Consider the following 18414-nt stretch of genomic DNA (forward strand, 5'->3'; position numbering starts at 1 on the left):
CTGATTCTTGCAGAAGCAATAAGAAATTGTAGAAGCTTTTCTCTATCCTTGTCTCTGGTGCTTTGCAGGCATTACTTTACTCTGAACATATGCTCAGAAGGTCCAGGATCAGCATTTGTGGGCTTGGATTGCATCTCCCCACTTGTGAATTCCAGGAAACTATTTTCCTTTATAGTGCTAGTGACCATAAATACTGCTTATTTTAGTGCTGCTTTGAGTTGTCTGAGTAATTTATAGTAGACTGGGAACATACTGCTTGTTAGCTTTGCATGTTTGTTAATGAATGCAGTCTGTCAGACGTAAACCTGTACTTTGTGTACGTGATTCTACACCTTACCATTGCACAAGCTGTGAGAAGAGTCACTGATACATTCCTCTGGCTTCCATGTCTGAAGACACCAATTTGAATTACACCTTGTTGTTGTAGACTCAAAATAGACAAGAGAAAAGAAAGTCACTCTGTGAGTAGATTAAAAAAAGAAAACAGGAGATTTTACAAAGGCCTTGACATTTTTTCCTCCAAGACTTTAAATACTGTGTTCTTGTTATTCTGCTACTACAGCAACAGGATGTGTTAGAAATGTTTAAAATAGCCATAGACATACTTCTGCATGCTGTGTTTTTAAAACGAACAGGATAGTGGACTGTCTTCACCCTGAAATACACATCAGTTCATGTGTGCAGCATGACTCACTGGCAAGTGCAGCTAGGAGAAAGCACTGAGCTAAACCCCACTGTTTGTGGTCTAACAGTGTTAGCCATGACCAGTAAACATCTCTTGGGAAAAAAAAAAAAAACAAAACCCAAACCACCTCTTTGTATTGGTATTCTGGGTATTCTGCCCATTTCCTCCTAATTTCAAACCCACCCTCACTGCTGCCAAGTCACAGCAGCCATTTCTGGTTCACTGGATCTAGCAGAAGACGCAGTAGGCAGGAGGAATCAATGTGTTTTCTGTGTTACTCTGCAAGCTGCCGTGCCACCACACCCTCTGCAGTTGCTTATGGAATGTTTTCCATCCATCTGAGACGTCATGTCAGCCGCTCGCTCTTCAGAGAGTGGATAAGCAGATACAGCTCGGGCTGCGCGGGCTCAAAACTCCCTTTCAGATTTCATAAACTTGATTTAGGATATTTTGATAGTATGAATCTAGACTCATGAAAAACATTTACATTTCCGTGCTGCACTGTTTTTACTCAGTATGCCTTTTAACAAAATCCACAAAGACTCACTGTGGATTCTGGAGCAGCTTATGGTTTATTAACCACTGCCCCTGTCTGTATGTTTGTGTGGAAAGCTTCAGTTCAGCTGAAAGCTAAGGTAAATGTAGCAGCTGCCATCCCCTGTGAGAAGGTGTGTGTGTCCCTGTGGGGCTGGTAGGGGGTAGGAGATGCATTTTTTTCCTTCTCATTTTCTCCTAAGAGTAGAACTTCATTCAAAACAAACTTATTACTAGCATGATTAAACAGGTTTAGATAAGCCTTGCAAATTACTTTGTGACTGCTTATTTACTTTGTCTGAAAAGCACATCTGAATTTGGTGTCTGCCTGTTTGGGAGGTTCATTTGCATGCAGACTAGCACCAAAATAACTGATGAATCTGATTTCCTCACAAGTCAGTTTGTGAACACTTCTGGAATATGTATAAATGCAGAGCCTATCCTTACTGCAGGCATATTTTTTCATCAGTCCCAGCCTGGAAGTTGGGCTAAATTGACAGATCCAGCTTTCATTCCAGCCCTTCCTGGTCCTGCATGGTGCTGGAAATACATTGGCTACCGCTGGCCTTAGAGAAACAGTCCCACAGCTCCCTGTTCCAAGCATTAAGCCATTTATACAATTTCTTTTTCCCCCTGTGAGTCCCAGGCAGAAGCTAGCCCAGAAGAGAAGATTGGTTTCTAGAAGGGCTGCACTGTAAGTCTGACTTGGTGGATCCAGGCTGCTGCTGTGTATGAGGTACTTTGGCAAGGGCAACTCATACTGATTGTGTGTAAGCAACTCACAGGGCAGCCCTGGTATCTCAGTGTAGATGTTGCTTTTGCATTCAGTTTTTTACACACTCAAAGAAAAAATTTTAAAAAAAAGAGAAAATAAAGCAATTTTCAAATGTTAGTTTAGCCTAAACTGAGCTAAGATTTCTTGTGCGGCAATCTACATTGTCTAAACTAGACCAGTTGGAGAGAACAGTTGAAGTTAAACCAGCTCAACTTCTAGGCAGACTAGTTTTCAACTTACCTGTTGACATGAGCTTCTTATCTCAAAGAGTCTGAATGAGTCTTCTACAGCAAGACAAGAGAGGTATAGCTATATTCTCCCTGTTTCTTCTTGTCTGTCTAGTGCCCTCAGGCAACCATCCACTTGCAATTAGTGGGAATAGTTCACTATTATAATCTAGTAGATAGGAATTAATCAGCATACTCACTGTTGTTTGACTCAGTGTTGTTTTGACTGAGTATTTTAATAAGGTAGAATCAGGCCACAATAATAGCAACTGCCTCTCTAGCATCTTTTGGGAGTTATCCCTTGTGCAGTTCTGTTTTGCAGTATTTTGAGAAGGTGTTCAGAAGGTGATGAAAATTGGCTTGAAAATTCCAGACATGCACATGTTAAAACATCAGATTAGTGCTCCATCCCACAGGTGTTGCCAAAAATTAATTTTCCCAAGGGAAAAAAAAAAAAAGTTTAAAAAATGAACCAAACAAGGAAAAGTAAACAATGGTTTTTGCTATGCACTACCAGAATATTAAATTAAAACCTACTCTTTTTTAGTTTTACAGTTTAGCTGAAGATTTTAGAGAAAAAAGTCCTGTAAAAAGACTTGTGTTTGTCAGTGCAAGATTCAAGCATGTTACACCCTGAGAAGGACTTTTGTCTGAGGTAATGCCTTGAACATTCAGTACATTTCTTTGATAGGGATGAATTGTTAAGAAACTCTCTACACCTATATTGTTGTATCTTTTTTTGGATAGCATCTTGTACAGAGATGACTTCTCTGGAAACTGTGGACATGTCTAGTTGAAGAGGAATCAACTGCTGTCTCTCTAACAGAGAAACAAACATGTAACGGATGCGTGCGGAACAACCTGCTGCAGAGAATGACCCAAGTTGGTGCTGTGGCAAGCTCTGTCTGAGCCAAACGTGCTAAAGGAAGGCTGAGAACAATTTTTTTACTCCTCTCCTAACCATGGCACTTAGTCAGCAGTCCCACACTGGGAGGCATGGGGAAATAAAAAAAACCTCAAGAATGATGGTTCACTTCCTCCTTGGTCAGCTTTGGGCACCCTTATCACCTCTTTCTAGTTTCCACTGCACAGGTGTCCAGGCCACAAGTTTTCATTTTGAGAGAGCTTCATTAGAGAGACAGAGAATTTGAATAACTGTAAGAGGAAATTTTGGCTATAGTAATCTAAGGAATAGAGGGAGGGGGAGAGTAGATGAAGAGTCCTGAGAGTTTGAAGAGTGCTAAGTAGTTGACTTTTGCCATTAGCATTAGGTGTTTGGTTTTGTGTTTAAATGTAGGTTAAAGGGGCCAAATTGGTGAATCTAAGTTTGAGTGTCATGACTGTGAAGGATTTCTCATCCTTAGGGTAATCCTTCCAGCACTGGTGGAACAGTGGTGAATCCATGTAAGGAAATGTATTATGCCAGTGCTTGTGCTCCATTAAAGCTCTATAGAGGCAGGAAATTTCATTCTCTGTATCAATAACCCAGGATTTCTACATTTTGCTGTTTCCCTGAAAAAGTATTAGAAAGCAAAAGAGCATTTCAGGTCCATAGAGAAAATAAAATGCGATGCTGCTTTCCTGTTATAGAAAAGTAAACATTTACATTTAAAGTAAGAAGAGATTTTCCATTTTTTTTCTGTCTTGACTTTTCTGATATATCCTAATTCAATTTTACTGAATAAATGTTTATTTCTAGAACTGTTTATTCCTTAGCCATTCACTGGTCTGAGAACAGGAAATACCTGGAATATATGTTCTTGGAAATGAGTTTTTGTAATGTAGCATAGAGAACTCACGATTTTAGGGCCAGGATTTTCAACCTAGAAATACGTCATGTTCCACTGGTCTCTTAAACCACAACCCCAGATGGCAGTATCAGTGGTTAGGAAGGGATGGAAAGACCTTTTCCAGAGCAGAGGGGTTCTCAGTATTGAGCCATATATAACTCCAGTTACATTGGTATGGTCTCACTTTCCTTTTAGAGTACTGAGGTGGAGAAGGGGTCTGCTTTTCTGCCAGAAAAGGGAGAGGAACAGTATGAGGAACTCCTGTATTTATTTCAGCATCAAGGTTGTGAACTCTCATCCCACTTCTCTTTTCTCCACCTGCTGCTAACCTCCAAGTCTTTTACACAGTCTAATGGTGATAAGCCATGGTGGACATTAGAAATTTGCATTGAAATGTTACTTACATGGGAAGTGGCTGGCTGTATGTCTCAAAACTGATATGTCAATGAAACCATGAACATTTCTGTTCATTGGTTATACTTGGGTTCATACTTTCAAGCCGTGCTATGACTCTGTGATGGTCAGATACTTTCCATTACTTGTGTATGCTCAGGAGAGAGAGAGAGCTGTGGTTGTCCTGCAGGTACATGACTGGACACGATACTCTTCTCCACACAGTGCTATAATGCTTACACTTCTGTTTGGTGTTGAATTAAAAATATCAGTAGTGCATGGCGATTTATAGACAGCAGTGCTAGTACCCTAATTCAGCTTTCTTAATGGTACAGAAAATAGACTGGTTTACATCAAAGCAGGGAACACAGCCTTTTGGCTTCCAAGAGAAAGAGAATTTGATTAAGATGCAACATGGTTCAAAATTGCATATTAGTTGTCTTAAGCATTTTCCCTTCTTCTCATTAACTTTTCCAAGCTTCTCTACATACTATGTTTTTGGCATGACTTGTTTTAAAAACAGATTTAAAACTATACCCCAAATGGCCTCATATACCTGTACAGCAATGTGGCCTGTATGGCTGAGATCATGGGGATCTGACTTACAGGCTGCTGCAGTGTAATACAAAGGGCTGAAAATGACTTTGTCCTGCTGGTAGCTGCATGGAAGTGGGTCATGTCAGCTACTAAGAAACAAAAAGCTGTCTCCTGGTACTTCATAGGGGGTTTGTGAACTGTAGGTTAGATAACTGATAATGACATGGAAGAAAAATGAAACAAACTGTTTCATCAATTGATGTTCTCCTTTATGGTCTTTTGTGTGACATTTGTTCTCATTGGTTGCCCTTCAACATCTCACATTTTTTGAATGCTTATAATAATGAATATATGCATAAGAATCCTATAATCATGGATTAATTTGGGCTCTAAGGGAACCTTTAAAGACCATTTAATCCAACACTCCTGCCAAAGGCAGGGACATCTTTCATTAGATCAATGTTCTCAAAGCCCTGTTTAACTTGAATCTGAAACCTCAGTGATGGGATATCTACAGCTTCTCTAGGCAAACTGTTTCAGTATTTTACCATCCTTTTAGTAAAAAATGTGTATTTTTGTCTTATCTAAATCTGCTCTCAGTTTAAAAATGCTGCCCCTTGTCCTGTCACTGCAAGCCTTGGTAAAAGTCTTTCTTGGTCTTTCTTAAAAGCTGCTTTTATGTATTGAAAGGTCTCAGTGAGGTTTCTCTGGAGCCTTCTTCAGGTTCAACCACAACTCCCTCAACCTTTCTTCATAGGAGAAGTGTTCCAGCCCTCGGATCCTTTTTATGGCTCTCTTCTGAAACCAGTCTTACCTGTTACGTCTTACTTATACCAGAGCTGGACACAGCAGTCCGGGTGGGATTTCATGAGAGTAGTAAGGAGTAGAAGGGAAGAATCACCTCTCTCAACTTGCTGGCCACAGTTTTTTGATGCAACCCCGGACGCAGCTGGCTTTCTGGGTTGCCAGCACACAGTTCCAGCTCATGTCCAATTTTTCATCCATTGGTATCTCTAACTCTACTCCCCAGGGCTGCTGTCAATCCATTCATCCCCCAATCTGTATTGATATTGGTAATTGCCCCAACCCACATGCCCGTGGCCTTATTCATGAGGTTTGTATAGACCCTTCCCTCCAGCATGCCAAACACACCACACAGCTTGGTGTCATCTGCACACTTCTGAGTGCATTTAATCCCAGTGTCTGTGTCACTGATGAATGGTACTGGTCCCCAGTGCAAACCCTTGAGGATCACCATTCATTACTGGTTTCCATCTGGATACCAAACCATTGACTATAACTCTTTGGACGTGGCCATCCAGCCAATTCCTTACCCATCTAACAGGCCAATTTGAGGCAGAAGACTGTATCAAAGCAGAAGTCCAAGTAGTTGATTTCTACACAGAGGGTAAGACAGGTGGTGAGGGAAGCCTGCACAGGAGTAACAGACTCTGCTGTGCTGCTATGATCTAATTCAACAGGTATATTCATATACATATACATATTAATGTATGTTTCATTTCCACACTTATCTGAACAAAGCATGTAGACTACTGAAGACAAGACTATGCAGGAACTTTTAGTCATTGTGCTTGCCTGAAGTATGAGGCTGTCTAGAGAGCTAAAAGGGGAAGCAAACCTCAGTCTCTGCCATAACAATAAATTTTCGTTCCCCTCAGCTCATTTGCTAGTTTTGGAACTGACAAGGCCATTGTGAGTTTCCTTTCATAAGATTCATGCAATCAGCCGGTGTCTGAAAAATAAAACACCCTTGAATTCCTTGAGAAGGTGTTCTTCATTTTGCTAGTGAGAAGGTGTTCTTCATTTTGCTAGTGCTCTCAATCAACTTTAACGTGTTGATTGAAAAGAAGCTTGTTCAGTAGAATAGATAGCAGATGAAAATAGACCAGAGGGGAAGCTGCAAACCAAAGTGTTCTGCAGCCATCCCAACTTCCCCCCTTTTCTGTGTATGCCAACCACAGCCTCCTGGCCTCAGTCTGACTGTTAATCTTCACAGCTGCACCTCCACCCTCTCTGCAGAGCTAAGAGACAAGAACAGAAGCAGTTGGGATTAAGTGGAAAAGGTTCATTTTGGAATGCCTTGTTTGCAGTAGGACAGGCATGTGATGGTAAATGTTGATAAAAAATATGAATCCAAGAGATGACAGCATGCCAGTGTCCAGCTTGGGGAGTTTTCACTTGATTGTAACACCTTGTCACACTGGAGATGCTCATGCGAAGGCTGGCAAGACTGTGATAGTGCTGATATAAATGCTGCCCTGTAGTGGTTGGAATAAAAGGTGTCTTTTCATTAGGACTGCTTCCTTCCCTCTGTGTCCCCCTGCAGTTTCCAGGGGCTGGAGTCTCTCCGTTCCTTAGGCAGTTGCTGTATGTTACAGGTTTCCCTCACATCCTAGAGGCATTTCTTAAACATGATACTGTGTAAGGTGAAGCTGCTTTTATCCAGATTCCCTGTCTCCAGGCTGAGGTAGGGTCATCAAGCTTTGGTGTGTTTAACTGCATCCTGACACTGCAGCTGCTACTGTTAGGTTTTGCTGTTCACAAGAAAACCCCTGCATTACTAACCACTCTTTCCCACCAGGACTCCAATGTTTTGGGTTTTATTTGTGGAATGATGTAAGAGCAGTGCTTGGCATTTCTCTCTTCTGGGTGAAGGATCTTAGTCCTTCCCATGGCCATTTCTTCTGGCAGAACTTCATCCCAGAAGAAGTCAGACTGTCCAGCAGTCTGGACTAGAGCAGGAACAGGACAAGGTATATTCAGAAGCTGACCTGTGCTAGTACTTTAAAATGATTGTGCAATGGTTTTGCCACTAATCAGTGGCAGTTTTCTTCCAGCATGTAAGAAATGGAGCAGAAAGGCTGCTAGAAATCTTTCCAGAAAGGAGAAAGCATGGAGAGTGGGGAGAGTTACATCTGTCTGTGAGCATGAAGCAAGAGGCCTCTGCAGTAGCAGTGTGGGTTGTACACAGAGTTTTGGGGGTCCTTGAGAGTCTTGGTTTGTGGTTTAGTTGAAGCACTGAGCTAATACTGAGGTTGGCTCTTTAAGACTATGCACCCATTCATTTATTTCAGTGACTGGCCTTTGGAACAGGCAGATACCACTTTCATAATTGTCCAGATCAAGGTGTGTATTTCAGCCTTGACATGCACTGTTCCCTTACCATTCTCCAGCACTACTATAGTCCATAAATGAATTCATTCACACCACCATAATTTTCAGTGCATTTCTAAGAGTGGTCATCATCCTGAGGGCACTAAAACTTGCATGTTTGTATTTTCAGTGTTGTTGACATTTTTTTTTTGGTACTTTTGTCCTTTGAGTGACTAACAGCAGTTTCTTCAGCTGGCTGTTACAGAATTATTGAGATCTTCCTAGGCCTTGCAAGCAATACATTTTCTTTCCTGCAACCTGGATATTGCACTGTTCCCTCATATTATTTTCTACAAAGAGGAAAACTTTGGTCAGCCAGAAGATCAGCTTCCTAAAATGTATTTGACTTGCTCAGTTGTTCCAGTGTTTTTGAGTAATGAACATGTGATACTTTTAAACAAACAATACTGAAAAAAATCCAATTATAGTAGTAATTTTAAGTGTGAAAAACAGAATAGTTAAATTCTGATGTACAGCTGGATTTTCTTAGTTTCTAAACAGCATAGATCCAACTGTTTCTCCATTTCTTGTGAATTAGTGGCACAGATAAATTATACCATAGAGACTAATGCAGTTCAGACATGAAAACATTTCACTCTTTCAGTATATAAACAGTTCATATGCTTCGGATACATAGCATCAGTATGTAATTCCAGTTGCACACTAATAAAAGGTCAGATTAATTTTATATAATAAAGGCAGGGTACTGCTATATAAAAGCAGTAACAGGATGGACCAATGCATTAACAGGCTGAGTTCTTAGTGCACTTAAAAGCTTTTAAACTGGAAAAGCTATTTTTCTGGCTCAGGCAGATTTTTGTCTATTAAATATTTTCTTTGAGTTGTCCCCATAACTCCATTTCTCCTTTCTGTGTTTCCTCCAGACATACACACCAGAACAAATCCCAGAGCCCTCATCAGCCCTGCACTGCAGGGACAAGTCTGGATAAGATCCCCAGCCTAGCCAGTAAACACAATGTGATAAGCGGGTAGCTGTCACCGTCACCCAAGGGCACCCTGGGTACCCATTGCTGTCCTATTGGAGGGAAGGACTGAACATCAAAGTCAGGTTTCTGCAGCAGTAAAGTAGGGCAGATGAATAAAGGAAAACATTTTAATAACTATGCATTATTAATATCACTAGCGGGCTATTAAATCACCCGTACAACAGGCATTTAATGAAGGGAAATATGTTGTTTGAACATTGTGTAATTGTCAAACTGACTCATCTGGCATGCTTTGCTTCTTGAGCTATGACAGTTTCGTGAGGTTGCCAGCAGAACTGAAAAGGTTGGCATTTCACTGTGGAGATTCAGAATCATCTTACAGCTGAAGCTACAAAGTCGTATTGGAGACAGCTAAATTCAGTCTGCTTTTTTTGTGACAAATCTTTATACTGTCTTCATCTGTCTACCTGTTGGTTTCCCACTCTATAAAGACATTGTAACATTTTCTTCCCCTCAGTGCTTCATCTTTTCAGGGTGTAAGACACAGCCCAATTATGGCAGAACTAAGATAGTGTTTTAAATGGAACCTTTTGTCAGATTTAATAGCTAGTTCATTGTTAAAAGGCTAGTCACAAAACCCTTTGCATCTGCAATTTGATTTTAATTTGAAATTCAGCTTCGAAGGAATCAATATTTAGCAGGTTTTTGCAGTTTGACTAGGTCTGCTTATGTAAGGAAAACAAGCTTTTCCATTGCTGCATTTAGACTAAGAATGAATTTCCCGAGGCTTTAAGAAAGTGGAAGAAATAGGATAAATGTATAGGATGTAAAACCTTTTTTTAGCAAGAGGAGTCCTGGAGAAATGAAATACATTCCATGAAATCCCTGAGTATATATAATACCCAATGTAAGTATCACCATGTGTCCTCTTGACAAACTTCAAACTTTCAGAAATACCTCAGAAGGTATTCTGACTTCCTAAGAAGTCAGCATTTTTTTTCCAAGAAAAGCAGTGGACTAAAGCTATCTTAGCAAAATCAAAAAAGTGAAGTCAGGGATCTGAGGAAGTCAGTTTCTTATTGAATCAAAGCCCTTCTTTTTTTTTCTTTTTTTCTTTTTTTTTCCTTTTTTTTTTCATTTTGATATGACATAATATGGCTGAAGAGTTGAGCAAGAAGTAGATTTACTCCTCCAATGTATCTCAAGCATAATTTAATACTCTTCTGAAACATAGTAAATTATTAGAGCATGGGTCTGGGCTTCAGATTAAGCACTACCTAGTAGCAAAACATCTGCCTTGAGTGAAAGCAGTAAGTTTTGCTTTACTTTATTTTATGGGGGTTTATCCTTAGAAACAATCATAGCAAGTAAAATGTACATTGTTGCAAAAGTAGAACTGGTTGTTCAAGAGAAATAATGTGACTGATGTGAACAGGATTTAGCCCTGGCCTTTGCTACCCTACAGTTTTGTAAAATACGCTGGGGAACTTATGTGCAATGAGTGAATCTCTTCCCAGTTTTTATCAGCCAGTCAGTTGTTCAGGCCAGTGGTGCACAAGGCAAAAGTTTGGGACAGCTGCTGAGGTACCAGATAAAAAATGATACATGCCTTCAGAAAATTAAAAAAATGCCCCCAGCTGCTTTTTCTGTATGAGCCAGCCTTGTTGATGTGCACAGGGGGATGATGAGAACACCACAGAAGTCAAGATTTCAGGGAGATGAGGCATTGGAAAGCCTCATCTCAGACTACAGTCTGTCTAGCATGGAGCTTTTCATCCTTCTTGGTACTGGGACAGCTTTAAGTAAGTAAGTAAGATACACAAAATCAGGCACATCAGGCAACTACTGCACAAAGGTCTGGGCCAGTTTGATGTTTGACCACGTTTTGATCTTGTTTCTTGTGTCTTAACAGTGATGCAGAAATTCAGTATAAGAGAAAAATAAAGGTAGTGGTGGCGATTTTTTTTTTTTATGGACTTTTACAAAGAAAAAAGAGCAAATCTGTGTGCTGTAAAAGCAACAGTTTTGGCATTAACTTCTGTCAAACTGCAGCTTCTCTTAGCTGCTAATACATGAGAACATCATCACAGTTTGTGTTTCAATTGCTGCCGAAGTGTGAGTATCAGCATTAAAAAGAGCTAAACTTTGATCATTGTGAAATCTTACATTAAATTTGTGCTTCTTTGTAACCACTGAAAGCAGTCACACACAGGCTGTGTTTAACATGTTTGTTCTTTCATTTACCAAAAGGTATTTTCATATCAAAACAGTGTCATCAGCTGTAATATACAGTGTATATTTGCCCTTCCATTTCACTGGGAAGAGATGGAGCAGTTTGATTTGTTAATAAACCAAAGAGCTTTTGCCATAAATCAGAATTCATCAGCTTTTTTTTCCTTACAGAAACTACTATTCTAATTGGATTTTCACTCCCAGATATTATCTGGATAAAGACCATAATAACATATTTCAAGTTAATTGTAACAGAACACAAATATACAGGCAGATTTAATGACAGAGGACTTTTAGTTCCAAAACTGAGTCATAAATGAGAAGAAATCAACAAAGGAGGGAGAAAGACAATATTGCATGGTACTGATGGGGAGGTCGGGTACATTTAGTCCTCCCTGATCCTGACAAGATCTATCTTTTTTTGTGAAGACTTTAGGAGGCTCTAGATTAAAGTACCTTTTTTTAATCTTTATTTGTGACATATAAACCTTAGTGGCAGGTTTTCTTAGCAAAAAGAGAATTCAGCTGTCCAACTGAAGGTAATGTGTTCAACCACACTCTCTCTCCTGAGTTCAGCAGCCATACAAAACCTGCATTTGATTACATTGGGCTTTATTATTAGGTGTCTCTAGGATTCCCTCACAGACATTCATCAAAGATGTCAGGATTTATTTCTTTCCTTTTTTAAGACCATTGAATGAAAATTTGTGCTCAATTAAATGTGTTATATATGTTAGGTTATAATAAGGAGAAAGGAAGTGTTTCCCATTCCATCCAATTTATAAATGCAGTTTAAGGTACAGTGGTGAATATTTGTAGATTATTTTTCCTATACCTTTTATTCTTTTTCTTCCACCAAGGAACATATTGGGGCAAGGAAGGAAAAGATCATCTGGGACAAAAGGCAGGTGTTATTTCTTGCTAAGGCTCAGGTTCTTGACTGCCAAGCTTGATGTAATTTGCGGAGTCTGATTCTCAGCAAAGCAGTCTCAACTCAGAGCTGTCTTTTGTTTTTACTACTTTTTTTCCCCCTTGTTTACAAGCTGAATTCTGCACATCAAAATTTTTCATTCCTCCAGTGGGCTGTAGCTGTCTCTAAGTGACAGCCCATTTTCACAGTTCTCTTTATCATCTCGTGTTTCTTGGAAATACAGAAAAGGTTTTCAAAAGTCTCAGGTGTGGATGGTTTGAATTGTCACGTATATAGTGTAAGTCTGTTTTTCTTCCAGGTGTAACCAGCAGAAAAATGGAGGGTGTTGGTTTTGATCCTGACATATCCTCTAGTTTCTTTAATCTCTTACTCAAAATCTGGTTTATTTCACCTGAATAGAGTCAATATCAAAAAACCCCAGAGACACCTGTGTGTTTCAGAGAAAGTGGCAATAAGATTGTGTCTGTCCTGTGATTACTGGTTCTCAGTCAACCATTCTCATAAGTTTACTCTAAAAAGTAGTGGTTGGGGTCTCCAGCAGCTCAGCAAAACCATTATAAAACATAACATATGAAGTGCTGTCACTATTGAAAGCTTAATAATATGATAATTCATGATTAGTTCTTTGCTCAAATGCTATGCAAAGCAGTTTTCTAGAAGTTGTCCTCACTGATGGAGATGAACAGTCTTCTCTGCAGCACCAGGATCAGATATGTCTGTTTTCAATGTGTAGTTTGAGCTAGCAAAAAAAGAACCTTGATTTTTATTTAACAAAGTAATTCTGCTGTGATAGGATGTTTTTTCTCAAACACAACAAGGTGCTAACTACAGGTAAACTTAAATAGTCAGCAACAATACCAGTTTCAGAGTAATGAGTTAGACAATCAAGAAGGTTTTTAAGTGATAATTAAGAAAAAGTTATTCTGCCATATGTGTAATTTACTATAGTAGACTAATTCATCTCTGTTGGCATAAAGCAATTAAGAAGGCTTGCTAATATTTCAAAAGCTCGTATTAGCTTTTTGATAATTGCCAGTGAATTGATTTATATTGTTCTAAATTTTCACTGGCTTCACTGAACATGAAGGATAATGATAATGTTTAAGATTTTGAGATTTTTCAGGTAGATTTCACTTTTCCACTGCAGACTAAAATCATTTGGCATATTCCAGTTGCAAAACAGAAGTGATCCTTGTAAGGGAGATTTTGGGAGGCATCTTTGGATTTTTTTCCCCCAGGTTCCTTTGATTTTCAGTGCCAGTGGTCTGCATCTTTGCTTTCATTGCCTTTGGAAAAAAAAGGACTTTATCATATTACAAAAACTAGAAAAGAAAGTGATTTTGGATATAATTTTCATGTCTTTGCCCTAAATAATGAACACTCTTATTATTCTAGGACTCAGAATTTGACCCCTTGAAGTTCACCAGTGTGATTGAATGTGAGAAGCCAAACAATGACTTAAGTAGGTTTCGAGGTTACATGTGAGTATTTCATACAGTATCCTTCAGTATACACTCCTTTTTTCTAATATGAAATAAAATAAATGCTTGTTTGCTTTGCACTGTCTTCTGTAAGTTGCATCATCATCACATCTAAATAGGGCTGCATATTTTGGGCTCTTTTATGAGGAGGATACTGTCTTCAAGGTGAGATGGGAACCTCATATTTCCATTCCTTAGGATGGATTTTTTTGCTACTTTCAATCAGCTTACACTACACAAATGAATGTATGAAGCACTGCATTAACAGGCACTCTTCTCCTTTTTCTCCATGGATTAAAAAAGCCGATCTGGAAATGGGAAGAAATAGAAAACAAGTCCAAGAGAGGTAACAAACAAGAACAATTTGTTGTACACTTTCATGAAGACGGGTCTATCAAATGTTTCTTTTAATACATGTGTCATTGAGGAAAATCAGAAGGCAAAACTGATATTTCTCCAGCTATGGCACTGTTCCTTTCTTCTCATTCAGATAAAATGAAATCATTGGCTCACACGATGGGTATGCCTGTACATTACCCCATCACCTGTGCTCACTTGACTTAATTCTAAACAAACAGAACTACATTAACAGGGTGCTCATCTCTGGCCAATCAGTCCTGCTCAGAAACCAATGTTTTAGGATGTGCAAATGTTTTAGGATTTGCTTCTTATGTAGCCTGGTCTGTCGTGTAAAGGTATGTTGATTGTGGTGGCTTAGGAGATGCACTCTTGCATGACTTATTTTCCTACAATCTGTTAACCACGTAGAGAGTGAGAGCTCAGGATACATAATTTATGCCCAAATTTTAATGACGAGAGTTAAACTGACACTAATTCCATTTCAAATACAATGATTTACCACCCATGTTGATTAGGAGTGATAAGCAGTATTATATTGTGTAAATGTCACAAGGTAAATTGCTGGAGCTCGGGGAGTTTTTTTATAGTGATGCCTTTTACCACCATAGTTACTACTCTCAGATGTCACAGATTGTGTAGGATGTACTGTCAACTGGTGTAAATCAAGACAGTTTCTTTAAACTACATCAACTTGTAGTGTGGGAAAATGTGTTCCTTTATTTAGCAGCACAAAGCTCTACAGGTCATGTGAAGAAAACAGTTTAGTATTAGACATTACTGCATGAGGGTCTGTAATAGAGAGCCTGCTCTACTGTAGACATGCCATTTCCAGATATGGAAATGGAAAGTTTGGCAGGTCTTCTAGCACACTTTATGTGTGAATCTTAGTCCCCAAAATATTGAGCAGAATACTGTAGAAAATATGCATAAATTTTTCTTCTATTATATATTTACTTATTTACATGTGGAAAAGGCCTGTGGCATGTAACTTACAGAACCATTTAAATTACATAGCAGAAAACATAGTATTATGTTTTTGATGACTATTGTTTAGTATTGATGATATTTAATCTTCTTTGTATTTAATAGTTTCACAAATGATGGGAATATGTTTTGACACAAATGTTGAATCTGAAAGCATCAGGTGATTTCCAGCTCTCAGCAGCTGTGTTCCAAACGATTTACAGCTAAAGGCCCATGTGCTATTAGAATTAAAGAGTGGGGAGCAACCCCTCAACAAATAAATTCTCAGTCCCCTAATTTATCACAGAAGAAGGCTTTCGCCCCATTTTTAGAGATCCTTCATTAGTATAATTGGAATCAGGAGTCTATTTCAAATCATACATTAACAATATGAATAGCAATTAACATATCTAAATTGAAACATGGCATTGTCATGTCAAACTCAGATCTTATTTCTTGTTCAAAATTTTACCAGTAGCTGCTGCTTGAAATAGTGGATCAGATAGCTACCAGCAATAATAGCTCGGCTGAAATGCTGGCAAAATATTTAAGTAGGAATCCCATGAAATAATAGACTTTAAATATGTAAAAAGCTGTTCTGAAACATTACTATCAAATTTTCCTGGACATTTTGACCACTTAGTATGTTTCCAGTTTTGATTCAGATTTTTTTTTCCTGTATGAAATGTGTTCTTTGGTTTTAATGTCTGCGCTGACAAATCTTTCAGGAAATAGAAATATTTTTGTGTGTGTTTGCTGTAAACATGTAAAAAATTCTGTTCCCTACAGTTTTCCTGAAACCACATCACTCCAGGTAGACAATGTAGCACAGGCAGGCAAGGATAAAAGGAGACATGATATAAAAAATAAAAAGACACTTCAAAATGCATTGAGATGGGCCTAGCCCTATCTTATATCTAAAAAAGTGTACATGCACATTACTGCATCTGAATTCTTCAGATGTTGCCACAATCTGCATTGAGCACACTTGGGGTGTGCAGATGCACAGGCAGACTACCAGTTTTATTCTGGTGCTTGCTTTAATTCTCTTTTGCAGTTTCTGCACTCCCAAAATAACCCAAGCACATTCCCTCACTTTTATTTCCCCTATAAACATATTTTGTGTAAGAGGAATAGAACAAATGCCCCCTGCCCGTATGTGTCTAGCCAGATTATGTACAGTATGTATGGCAAACATTCAAAAATCCAATTCCAGGTTCCAAAAATAGCAATATTTGCTTTAAAATCTTGTTTGTACCTTTTTGTGTGTATATGGGCAAGGGAAAAAGAGAAGTTGTAACTGGGAATCTGACTTTTCAGCTTTTTGAAAATAATAATTTTATTCTTAGACAAGAACATAAAATTTTATCTGATCATTACAAAATAAGTACAGCTTGGAATTGGAAGAAGAAGAAGAAGAAGGAGATGAATACATGTGTGTATTTCTGTTTCAAAGGTTTTCATAAGGTGACAAACCCAAATTAATAGAAAACCATGTCACAACTTTTTTAAGAAAAAACAAACATAAATCTATAGTGATGTCTCTTTAATGTGCTGTAGTAACAGCTCTAAACCAAAGTAAAAAAAAAACAAAGCAACCTAGACTGATTTGCATCAATTGAGAGTCAGGAAGTTTCTGACTGCTAACGTTCACTGATATCATGTTTAAGATTGTTGAATATTTTCTTTGGGAGTGTCAAGCCTTGGAAAGTTATGCCAGCTCTACCATTTCCTTTGTAAGACACTTGATAAACCAAAATTTGAAAGAAAATACTCTCTTTTGAATACAGTTATCATTGGTTACCTTGTTATTTAATGCAGGCAGACACATAAAGTTAACAAGTAAGTTAACAAGACACATAAGTAACAAAACATAATAGAAAGCAGAAGTGAGCTGCCATCAGGGTAGTTTTTGCCTTGCTGTATTAAACCAGAGGCTTACTTCTGTATAAAGACTTTTGGAGTGCTGTAGCATAATAGTAGTTAACTGCAAATGATCTGCCCACTTCTCCTAATTTGTGGTGCATTTGTATTTTAGATGTGAAGATACCACGTTTTTGCAGTGTCATCCATGTGAGAAATTGCAGAGAAAAGGAGCATTGCTCCCATGCTTGCCAGTGCATTTCCTCATGGCTTAGCCTTTCCGTTTCAGCCATCTGAGTGGCTTCAGCCAGACACTGTTCTAAAGAATGACAGAGAAAATTTTCCTTCTTTGCCTGTAACTTAACACTGGCCAGAATCCAGAAGGGGGAAAAACAGACTCTTCTGCCTTTATAACAAGCTTAAGGTTTATAATTCTGCAGGGCTAGAAATGGGAACTAGGCTGTCTCTCAACCCAGACTCAAAGTTTACAATTGGCTGGTTTGTTATCAAAGTGAGCAGTTTTATCTAACTCTAGTTTTCATTATTTTTAAATCCAGACCTTTATGTCTGCAATTTTTCCTTCCTTTTATCATCAGTTCCCAACTGTTTTATGTGTATGTTGTGTTAGAGTCACTGGGAGTGACTGTAGACAAGAGGCAAATGATGAGTTTCCTCCAGCCTCTGCTGGCTTCTTTCTTCCAGATTTTGATTTCATCCATGTTTTCTAAAGGGCTGATGAGCAACAGTTGAGTTCTCCGACTTCATTTGGGTATGGGAAAGTAAAAAGCAGTACCAAATGCATGTAAGATTGAGATGTGGCTAAGAAGGCTCAGCCTGTGGGTGAGGGCAGTAGATTGGGGTTTTAACACCTACAGGTTAACTTCAGATGTTGCACAGTTGTTTTGGAGTGGTTTTGTAAGATAAGCTAGTAAGATACACAAATGTACAAGCAATTGTGTGTGAAGTTTGCCATATGCAATATACCTAGCATAGTCCACTGTTACTGTGAAGTGTAAAAAAATTAACAAAGCTTATAAAACTATAAGCCAGAGCAAGTACCACTTAAGTAGGTTTATCTCTAAAATGTCACATTTATTAAGAGGAATCATACTTGTCGTTTGGAGATTTTATTGGAAATTCAGACATTTTCATGATTTATAAGAAAGCCTAATGCAGAATTTAGCCTTAAAAATCAGAGGACTGACAGAATCCTGGCAGCAGTGTAATTTTGACAGTATGGATTCATTAGGAAATTATTTCGCATAGTTCAAGCACAGACAAATTGACACCTACTGACATTCTGCCAGAGGGATGTTGGGCAGCCCCCCAACTGATGCTGCTTTGGCAAAGGTGAGACGGTGGGTTAAGGAGGTTTGCTGAAAAGAACAGAAGTAAAAATTCTGGTTTGCTGTCTGAGACTGGCAGGGAGGATGGGCTGAGCAGGGGAAGTTGTCTCCTGACTAAAAAGCCACCTTTGACTTTCATGTCAGAATTGCAAATTTGGTGTTATCCACTTCTTTCT

The 18414-nt window shown here is 38.7% G+C and overlaps 1 protein-coding gene across 1 annotated transcript in view; it reads left to right on the forward strand.

Annotated features, from left to right (window-relative positions):
• The window catches only part of ATP10A (ATPase phospholipid transporting 10A (putative)), a 110082-nt gene that overhangs the window by 46580 nt on the left and 45088 nt on the right, over positions 1–18414 (forward strand). The window contains exon 3 of the mRNA XM_059839447.1: positions 13621–13706. Coding sequence (XP_059695430.1) covers positions 13621–13706 — 86 coding nt within the window. The remainder of the gene's footprint in view (positions 1–13620; positions 13707–18414) is intronic.

The sequence above is a fragment of the Haemorhous mexicanus genome, chromosome 2 (assembly GCF_027477595.1).
Source record: "Haemorhous mexicanus isolate bHaeMex1 chromosome 2, bHaeMex1.pri, whole genome shotgun sequence".
Lineage (NCBI taxonomy): Eukaryota > Metazoa > Chordata > Aves > Passeriformes > Fringillidae > Haemorhous > Haemorhous mexicanus.